The sequence below is a fragment of the Echinococcus granulosus genome (assembly GCF_000524195.1).
Source record: "Echinococcus granulosus chromosome Unknown EG_S00018, whole genome shotgun sequence".
In the NCBI taxonomy this organism is placed as follows: Eukaryota; Metazoa; Platyhelminthes; class Cestoda; order Cyclophyllidea; family Taeniidae; genus Echinococcus; species Echinococcus granulosus.
In genome coordinates this window covers 1,171,627-1,182,409 of record NW_020170398.1, presented here as the reverse complement: position 1 = coordinate 1,182,409, position 10,783 = coordinate 1,171,627, and the positions used below count along the sequence as shown (strand labels likewise).

The following is a 10,783-nucleotide window of genomic DNA, read 5'->3' as shown; positions in this document are numbered from 1 at the left end:
CCTTCCTCTCTCTCTCTCTCTCTCTCTCCACCTCTCTTCCCAACAAGCTTATACATATTTAGACTGATTTTTCGCCTTGCCAGAAAGCTCCTTTGTACAAATAATTATAATAAAATAATTATAAGTGGGTGGTTTTTTTAAAAGAGTACGTTTTTTTAATGTCGACGCTGAAATGACGTGCTGTATTGCAAAGGCGGAATTGGTGTGCGGAGCGAAATAGCGGTGCCTAGTAAAGGCTGTGGTGCCGAATCACTAGGGGAGGAGGTTTGGACAACTCCAATTTCGTTCAATCACTCACCATGTCAGACCGACCATTGAGCTGACACTTCTAACTGTCAATGACCACAGCACCTTCATCATCTTCGTGCCATCAACATTGTCCTGTGTCTGCAGTCCCCAACTCCGACGGTGGACAACTCCTTCGACACCGACTTGACTAAGCGCGGTGCAAAAGAACTCAATTCCTTTTGAGACCATTGTACGCCTAACTTTTCCATCCTCTTTTACCCCAAGGCGGTGACTTGACAAAACCACAAGGTTGGTCGACTTGTCGTCCAGAATTTGCCGCGTGAGGTATGGTGACACAGTGGCTTGATCATTTACCCGGGTCGCAGAGGAAAGTCGGTCGTTACAGACCCAAAAAGGTATGCTCTTTTCAAAGCTATGTCGCTCAAATTCTACAAAAATTAGTCATTCTCAGACTAGGTCTATCCAATCTGAGTACAACCATACTTTCATGAGCTTATTAGTCACCAATGTCACATATTTGTGACGCGTGGGACCAGATACGAAAACCGAATGGTTATGCATTTATGTGACGTATTCCAAATATATTTTCACTCTCTACATCGGCTTTCATTCATATTTGTGAATTAAACCTCTTTCTTATGTTTGAATCAAATTTTCGGACAAAAATTTGCATTTATAACCAATAAAACGTATTAAAATCTTAAGGTTTAAATGAATTTTTATCGAAATTAGACGAGTATCCAAAGTAAGGAAGGCGGTGGGTTTAACAGAATATCTGTTTAAAATAATGATGACGATAGGGTTGAAGATTAAATCGGTTGAAAGGCTTCCACTAAACCACAATGTGTAAAGGCGCATCTTCACGGGTAGGCGCCTTAAAAAGGAAGGAGATTCACGCACACACACTAAAATCCAAAATTCAAATTAAAAGAATACGCTCTCCTCGCCCTGAACTCCTCCATTCACTCATTCATCCAGAAATGACAGTCTGCGAACTAATCGCGTCTTGCCGTAGAGGTGAAAGATGTCCTTGAGTGGTTTGAATCGGAGCCACTTTTCACTCACTTCCTCCTCGCCTTCTTTCTTCGCATTCTCATCCGTCTCCAACTTCTCACCACCTTCAGATACTGTTTTTTTTAAAGTTCCGAACAACCTCCCTCTCCATCCACTCCCCGGGACTAGCAACTTCGTGGAGGTTTGGGAGAATCGGTTATCCCCAGGAATACTGGATCCGGTTGGGAGTTCTGACTCCAGCGGTGTGGTTTCATTGATCTGACAGTCTCCAGTGAGGTCGCAATCTGCGAATCGACGAATTAAACCGGGTGGGGAGGTGAGAAGAGGAGCTGTGTGCTTTTGATCTGTCGTAGACTTCGAATCAAGGTGGGAGTGGCGGAAATGATGTTGGTGGTAGTGGTGGTGGTCACGATGGCGGTGTTGACTCAGTCCACTCTCCGTGACCTTGGACTTTGCACTGCTGTCACCATAGCAGTCCTCCCGCAACTGAAGGTCATTCATTTTCTCTTCGCTCAGTGGCATAATTCTTCCTGCGTGTGTGTCTGGGACTGCGTGATTCTAGTGGGACCGGAAGATCAATGTCTGTGACCTTGACACCACGTGGTGATATAGGGGACGGGTGGTTGTCCCCTTTTAATGGATAATTTTGCCGTTCAAAAATTAGGTTGCAAATTCTGCAAGAGGTGATCCTGCTTTACCACGAGCAGGAAAAATAGATAGATTAGTTTTTCTTGTTAATGGAGCTAGTAGTTCTAACGGAGGGACAGTGCGGTCTCTCAAAAATCTGGGGAAGCTATTCACTTTTTAAATCATTTGCGTGGCTATCACAAACCCTCTTAGAAAACAGTAACACCTTAAGAATGCATATTTTAATAAGAAGTGGGGTTGTTTTTTACAATGAGCGAGTGTTTTTACAGACTCTACTAAATTTGCGGGGCGCTGTCTCTCCACTTTGCTGTTTTCCCGTTTCAAGGTTAACAATAGGGTCAAGGACTCTTTCGAAAACCGTTCTTTATACTAGTCCGTTAGAATAGAAGTGTCCATGAACAAAACAAAAACTATTCAAGCTTTGTTTCTACACTACAAAACCCAACCAGGGTAAAACTAAAGACAAAGTCAGGGACAAAGAAATAAGTGCCTTTGAATTTTTGATATTTTCAGTCTCTCTCTGCGTGTTTGAATTTCCTGTCTGCTTTCAACTCACTTGCAGTGGCCAGTCACTCTCCCAACTCGTTTCTTCATCCTCCTCATCGTCCCCCTCTTCCTCACTTTTCGATCCGTCCTCCAGCTCCTCCTTTCTTTACTTTTCCACCAGCGAAGAGAGCCCAAAGGAGGAGAAATCGCTACTTGTCGACAATCGATTGGTCCACAACTCCAATTCCACCATCTCCTAACCCCATTCAGCATCCCCGATCGTCCTCCTCGGTATCGTGGCATCTCGTCTGCCTAGCAATGACCAACAGTGCTTGAGACAGCCAAAGAGCCTATTAAGAGCCTGATATTCGAGTTGTTTCAATGCCCTCGCCATTCCAACTATCTCGGAGAGCGCTGGTTGAGGAGCCCGGTTTTCTCATCCGTGTGGCCACAGTTGGCGCGAGGAGAGTCCGGAGGCAACACAGGCAACGATGCAGACCAATTTTGCAGGAATTGAGAGCGCGGATGCGTGGAGGTAACTGATGCTATTGCTGCTACTGTCTGCCAGGAGGAGTTGGAGGTGTTCAAGGCTGCTGCCCGCATTCAATTTGAGTATTTTGTGGCGAAAGAGTGAACCAAGACGGTGACTGTTTTACTCATCTTAATGATCCCACTGCTTTCAGGGGCTTGAATCAGAAAGTACCTTTGAACAATAACCTACTCTTGTGTTTTATTACTAATTTTCCCAGTGTCTTACCATTCGAGACCCCACTCTACTAGTCTTTCAGCTCTTCTTTACCCTGACGGTAAAACTGCTTTCCGATTGATACGTCTTACACTGCCTTTGGGAATAGCTCCGTTACACAGTTGACGCAGAAGTTGCTTGAGTTCAAAATAAAGTTTTAAAGATCATTGGGCATTCAAATTCTCTTAAGGACTTTAAAAGGCCCAGTTATAACGATGCCGCTTTGTTCTGCGGTAACGGCAACAAAGGAATGCGGGCAAGGGCGGCCCCTCGAATCAAAGTCGAAAAAGCTGTTGTTATTGGTGGGAAAGAAAATTTAAGTTGTCTTTTGGAAAGGCTTTTACTTCAGTCTTAAGTGAAAGAATAAAACTTGACAGCAAGTTTTTTTTTCAAATCCAATGCAATTATACATTCATGAATTTCAGAACAGAATTTCACAAATCAAGTTGACAAAAAGATCCAAACATATTCTTGGAAAGGTTCTATGGTGGGGAAAGTGCAGAAGAGTGCTGCTTTTGACTGTATGTAGGCAAGTTTTTCATTTCCTATGCGTATTTGATCTTGTCCACGGCCTCATTGCCATGGCTGTAATCTCCCGCGGGGTGTGGAGACCTCAATGAAAGGCTCAGACACAGGCTTTCTCCGTCTTTGACGAATTTACCGTCACGGACCTCCGTCTACGCCACCTACGCTACTATTATCGAGTCCGAGCTGGACGTTTGTCTCATTGTCTTCAGGGATAGCTAGGAGAATGGAAAAGGGGGAACTGGGAGGGTCATAACATCTAGTGGCGCGGTTTATGGAATGCGCCTTCATTTTTGTCAACTGGAAGGTTTTGATATGACCTTTGAAAAAGCATTTCGATAGTTCAAATATATTTACTAGTCTGGCAAATAAAAAGAAAGGCTTGAAAATTTCTTAAAAGTTGACCCCTAGTTCTGTGACACTTGCGGGACTTCTAAAGGGGCGTTTTTCAAATTCAATTGGTGGTCATGTTTTGAGTGGTCTCTCACCTTCATCTTTTATCAAACATATTAGCTCTGAATGTAAACAATTTTTTCCCACCAACGGATTAAAAGACAGTACAGGGGCAGGTTTGGAGGTCTTTTAAAGCGATTTCATCATGTGATTCAGTGGTTCGATGTGAGTAAAGTCTTTCAAAAACGTCTGAGGTTAATGGTTGAGATGCATGTGAATTTAAAATAGGGGTCGCCTGACATTTGAAAGATGTTGCATTAGGGCGCTCTTCTCAAAAGAACCTCGTAGAAATTACCTGTATTGGATGCAAACAGGGAAGGGTTCAGGGTGGAGCAAGAAGGTGATGGGAAGACCTCCTAGATTAATGCAGGGAATTTCTAGTAAAATCTCCCCATTTCGATGGTCGATCAATTGTAAATGGAGTTCTGAATTGAATGCCATTGTTTTTCTGGACCGCCGTTTTAAATGGTGGTTGAACACACGAGTGACACGACGATTTGTGTTGACGTTCAGGCAGCGAATGCTTTGTCAGCTGAAAGTGAGGCACAGACCACGTGGAAGGCAGTTCTGAGCTTAACTAAGTATAAGGCGAACGATGCTGAATAGGAGGCCTGTTGTGGATAAGGTGATTGCTTTGTATAGTGAGGTTCAAGCAGCGTTTAACCGTTTGATTCAAGTGGACAAGCTAGATGGGTGTGTGGTTTGGACGAACACCAGAAGGGGAGGAGGCGCACTCTCGCTTAACTTATCAACACAGCAGTTGGACGGGGAACTAATCTCTCAACTAACTAGGCATCCACATAAATTGAACAGAAAGAAGTACGTCCAGGGAATTAAAACCGGGACGGAGGTGAGCGTACCTCCTTCTCAAATTAGTCGTAGCTTGACGCCAACGGTGAGGCGCTAACGACATACTGGCGCTGGTTTGACTTCAGGCTCTCCGAGTGAGTCCAGTGATCTTGATCCCTGATGACAGCACCCTCGGAGGCTATCACTTTTTTCGCTTTCAAAGTGCAGCGTCAAATTGTACGGATTCCTCTCAACATCCACACGTTTTGGCGCAATATTTGGAGAAGAATGGAAGAACTCATAAGGCAACTGCAGACTCAGTATGGACAGCGTCCTCATCTCTCCTATGCCTTGTTGATCCACCCAGTTAAGACGCTGAGAAACTCGTAGAAGGTTTTCATCCCCTTCCTCGACGCCTTTCCTTCCACGGAGATGTGGAAGTTCATCGCCTTCTTCAATCTGAGGTAGACAAAAGCTTCGTGCTTCTGTTGAGTCCTCTTCTTGGCCCAACTTGACATTTCGATACACTCTATGTGTATTACCAACCTCTATAATGTCAAAATCTTTCAAAATCAGGCGACTATGCGAGAATTTTTTGCCGTGCCGCCAGTTACAGCTGAGAGCATTCTGCTCAATGGAAAATGACACAACCGGAAGGAATTCAGTGAAAGTTTCTTTGGACCTGTTTAGGAAGAGCGATTCAGTAGAAGGGGGAAGGTGACATTTTATGTTCCTACAAGACGACAAAAGGCCTCAAACTTCATTCCACAAAATTTGACAGTTGACAAAACAAAGCAGAGACAGCGTCTTATCCTTTGTAGTGCCCTGGGTCATATTTTCTTGGCGTTAGGCTTATGAATCGGCCAAATTTATGGTTTGCTATTTGTCCATTTATCTGTAAAGCCATCAGGAGAATGAAAAATCTCAAGCGCCACTTCTCAAATGACTCGAGTTTGCACACAGACCTCTGGCACTCCTTCCTATGCCACACTGCCATCGCTTTCAACTCCCTTGACGGCTGCGATGGCGCTCCACTTATAATCAACAGTCCGTTGTCGTTGATGAGCCAGCAGCACTTTGGTGGAAGTTGTCACCACTGATGAGCGATTTTACGTCAATCACGGGTGTCCACAGCCATCACCACTTTCCGGACGGCGTAAAGAGGCGAGGCGATGCGGATCGCAGTCGAACAGGACGTCGGATACAGACAGACGGCGACATTGGTGGTGTAAGTGACAGGGATGGCGAGGAAGGTGGTTGGATGGAGAGAAGCGGGGAGGAAGAGCGAGAAGTTAAGCGAGTGGGACCAAGAAAGAGGCGGCTCGATGGGATCTGAAAAAAAGGGGCAGAAGTTCTACAGTTGGCGTAGTCACAACTGAAAATATTGCTACTTGATCAAACGACGTCAAAATGGAAAGAAGATTTCAAAGACTGAAAAGTTGGAATCAAGGCTATTACCGATAGCTTCGAGATTTCGTCGTCAAAATAAACATGACATTAGACACGTTTTTCCATACTAATACATAATTTTTACCAAATTTCTAGCAAGTACGTAAGTTACAAGAACAGTATGTGCTTTTCATAATTTAACACATTTTCACCAGGTAATATCAGCCAGTTTTTCTTCCTTTTTTATGACCGATACACGTAAGCATTGTGTATTTCTCACTCCACCTTTTAAACTTGATTGTAAAGGCCATAATTCAAATGATTTTCGCAATTTTATGATTTTATTAATAAAAAATGCATCTCTTCTGGCATTCAACGTTTTCATTGGCTGATAATTGATGGAGGGAGGGAGACGCGAACCTCGCTGGTAAATCCAATCAAGAATGAGGAACACTGATGCAATTGTCTGACCTTTTGTTTAACTGGCGGCTTAGCCTCGCGGGCATTTTAATTCACTAGGCGGCATGGTCTTCGAGGCATGCCAGCAGCCTGCTTGCTCCTTTCTACTCTTGCAAGTGGTATGTTCTTCTGCACTGCTTTGGCGCAGGGAAGATTGGGAGCCCCGTGTTTACATGCACATGGTGATAATAGGCTCCACTCAATTCTTGCTTGGAAAAGGCTATTTCTAAAAATTCAATTCAGTACTTTTGCGCTTACCCAAGAAATTGAGTGAACTGGTTAGAAATTTCTCATATTCCTTAAATTTTAAAGCAATAGGTGTCTTATGCAGAGGCGGTCTTGTTGCTAGTAAATTGTACCAAGCAGAGCTGTAGCACGGCAAGTGTTTGTTTAACTCTTGGTATTGGTGGCAGGCTACTTGGAAGCCTCGGCGCTGACGTCCGCCAGTTGGCCTGGCTTCTAGGCCATGACAGTAGCCTCATGCTCCCCACTGCACCTCAAAAATACATTTTTTTGAGTATTGTGCCTTCTATCGTCTTCAAGGAAGTCTCTGGGCGCTGCAGAGCACATCTTTTAAGCTCTTTTTCAAAATTAAGGGCGTTGTTTTAAATCTGTTTTCCTTAATATTTTACAAGGACACAAATTAGGCTCTTCTCAAGTTTAGATTATGATCGCCCATTTGTAACGTTCCACAACCGCCTTGCTTTACCTTGCAAATCAAAAACAGGGCCCACACGAAAACTCACGAAAGTAATCCTCTGGTTACAAACTAAAAAGTGAAACCAAGTAGGGAAGAGGAACTTTTGCATTTGGTCCACTCGCCTGCCTCGAGGGACATAAGAGACTGTGAGACAATAGTGTTAAAGATACTTTAGAAGAGGTGAAATCTTAAAAGTACGCATCATACCTTGAAAGTCACTGCACTTGATGCTTATAAAACTTTACCGTCCAGCAATGCTACTCAATAGCTGCGTATTTGGGATTTCAGTAGTGCGTGATTCGCACCAGGTGGAGATGGAGTTGCAAACCCCTGTGTACGATTGCAATATGTGGCACAAATTATTCATCTTTTTTATCTGCAAAATAATTTTGCTTTTTTGGTAGAAAATTGAAGTATTACTTTAATGATCTTACTGAAATCAAGAGGAGGCGCTGTTGTGTCACGTATCCTTGAGTACTCGTTAACAAAAATTATGACCTCTTCGGGCATGTTTTTAGACAACTTAGAAATAACACTACCTTTCTCATGAATAGGCCCTAGGCCAACAGACATCCCAGTAACATAAATTGCGTGAAGTCGACATTGCTCAATTTACAGGGGTAACTTAAACAGAAGTAAATTTATCACTGGAGCCCAAGTGGCCAAGAAAACAGACCTTCTCAAAATTGAAACTGTCGTCAGTAGTTTTTGTTTTTCAAATGCTTTCTTTTAAAAACTCTCCGATGCGTTTTCCATGGAGCCTCCCCTGCAACGTCGCGGTGGCTTCCGGCTTCAAAAGTCCCATCACTTTGTTGAATTGGCCAAAATTACTTGACATTTAATTTCAAGCTAAACTTTAAGTTTATTTTTCACTCCTAATGTATTTAATGACTTCTGTGTTACTTTGGATTGCATTGGTTGATCTGCACTAATTTCTTCACCAAGATCCATTAAAAATGAAGTGTTTGAGGAGATTTGGAATATGCGATATTTCGTCAAGAATACCATTCATGTTTTTTTCACTTTTCTTGTGTATGTTTCTTCCAGAAATTTCAGAAATCTTTTAAGTCTAATCAGTCTTAAAGAAAATGCTTAACTCTGCGATCTCACAGCCCTGAGATATTGGTGTGAATTGCAGATGGTCGGTCACCTTACCCTGACGTGTCCAAAACTGTGGCGTGTTGTAACTCCACTGCAGTATTTGCAAGAAATGACAACGGGTTTTGAGATCTCATGGTATTTCTGCAGTTCGTCAGCATTTACTTGGGCCTCTGCTCCCCAATTTGGGCACTGCAGTTTCCTTTTTCTACGCCGCCTTTCAACCGCTTCCACGCGTACCGCAGAAACCAAGTTGAAAAGAGTTCTCAGTCCATTCAACTTACAAAATTTTTAAGTAGTTTAAAAGCTATTGAACATATTCCTGAAACAGTTTATCACTTTTTCTCAAATGGTAACATTCAGTAAAGAACCACTTCCAGCTATGACTGAGCGCGCCTTGGCTGTGCACCGTGACTTAGGTGAAATTTACTTTTAGGCTTAGCTGCCAGTCCTTAAAGTTCTCATCTCTTTCCTACCATTTTGAATTGCGTCGGTGAACCGGCACCAACTTTCACACCAGAAGTCGGATCGGAAAGATCAAGGACATTTTGAGAGCCCTGCCTATCACAGCCTCGGAGACGACGTTCATCTCACCCTCCACACTCTCACATTCTCCAGAGACTGATGTGGATTTCAAACGGCAATGTCACGTTGCCTGAGCGAGCTCAAAACTGCGGCCTGTTGCATTTCCACGTTGGTATTTGGTGGTTTGCCACCATTTCCTCCTTTTTCTACCCTCCATGTCAGACACTACCGTTCCCCTTTTCCATGAAACGCTGCGGCTGCTTGGACGTGTACCGCTGGGACTAAGTTTGACCAATTCTGGGCACAATAATCACCTCAATTCACGCTACTTAGAAAATTGTAAAGAAACCCAAAAGCCACGAAACAAATTCTTAAAGCAGTGGTATTCAATTAATTTAAGGACCTCTTCCAACGGTGGCTGAGCTAGACGAGGCATTCCATTCGATTGAGGAAACAGCATTTCAGTGAGTGAAGAAATGAAGATGCTTAAAATTTTAAACGGCAAAAGGCTTTGTTTTTGACCCCACTAAATGATTGCCTATGATGGAGCATAAATATATGGAAGATGGAAACTTACTCCGCACTGTTTGACTCTGTCAAGCCTTCGAAAACAGCAAATGTAGACGAACTGGGACAAAAAAGCTTTTCAACTTGAGAATGAGGCTGCAAAGTGCAAACAAATTTATTTCTTTCCTTTATTAATGTCATATTAAAGAAATATGCACGCAATTCCTCTTTGCCACCGTTTCCATTCGACAGAGGCAGGCGAGAGAGTAAAAAATTGAAATGCTTGCCTTCATTGAAGTGTAGTTAGTCTTTAATTGAAAGGAAACGCCTACGAGGTTTCACAGCTTTCTGGTTTGAGTAAAGAAAGTCAACTCGTGAAAGTCAAATGTTACTATGCTTCCACGCATTTATGCGCCGATGTATATCAAGATATTTTAAATAAAAGTTTCGAAATAATAGTGCTGTGTGAAGCTACTTATATCCTTAAATACACCACTATGCTATAGCGAAGGTTGATCGGAAGGGTTGATGTTCCTTGGACTGACAACTCACTCATCAACAATGTAGGCACCTCGCTGAGCAGCTTCCACGTCGCATGAGGATCCCGTCTCAGATCCACCTCTCCATCCTTCGCCTCCACCTCCTCCTCCTTGTCACCATCGATGGCATCTCTACTTCGGCGAGACTTATTGTGAACTTTCCAAGTCCTCCATCCCATTGGCCTTAACCTATCGGGGCACTTTAAAATGTCTCCTGCTCCTGCAAGCGCGATGGTTTTTCCCCATTGTCGCTGGAAAGTGGTGGACACAGCGCGGAAGGCGGACGAACAGGTGACTCGGGCCCAATTACTGCGGCCATGAGTCTCCTTGCCTGATCCAACTTGAGGGTGATTTCCTCTATTCAAGCCCCAATGAAGCCTCGTCTGAATTAAATATCCTGCTCATTCGTTTTAGTACCCTTATCCCGCCGTCAAATTCTGCTTTTTCCTTTGAACAAGAGTAAATGGTGAGCAGTGAAAGAAAGTGTTTTTTTTTTCAAACCGACAGAGACTTTACGTTCTCTTTGTTTGACCACGACTGGATTGAACATCCACAGGCAACCGCCTTGAAATAGGCTTTTCCGGAAAGCGAAATAACGCACGATTCGGGCGCACTGACAGTAGAGCTCCGCAAACTTCTCAGGAGCGCAGGTCTTGC

General features: G+C 43.5%; 2 protein-coding genes across 2 annotated transcripts; both read right to left on the bottom strand. All coding sequences in view use genetic code 11, as the record gives it.

The window, feature by feature from the left end:
* Positions 1 to 1,215: 1,215 nt before the first annotated feature.
* On the bottom strand, positions 1,216 to 1,785 carry EGR_03530 (hypothetical protein; the record flags this gene model as incomplete). Its single annotated transcript, XM_024492779.1, has 1 exon — positions 1,216 to 1,785. One exon carries the CDS (start codon positions 1,783 to 1,785, stop codon positions 1,216 to 1,218), a length of 570 nt encoding a protein of 189 aa, XP_024352912.1.
* A 1,011-nt stretch (positions 1,786 to 2,796) lies between these two features.
* EGR_03529 (hypothetical protein) lies at positions 2,797 to 10,305 on the bottom strand (the record flags this gene model as incomplete). The annotated part of the gene is made up of 6 exons (XM_024492778.1): positions 2,797 to 2,958; positions 5,036 to 5,368; positions 5,456 to 5,642; positions 5,875 to 5,984; positions 6,051 to 6,241; positions 10,140 to 10,305. 6 exons carry the CDS (start codon positions 10,303 to 10,305, stop codon positions 2,797 to 2,799), a joined length of 1,149 nt encoding a protein of 382 aa, XP_024352911.1.
* Positions 10,306 to 10,783: the final 478 nt, after the last annotated feature.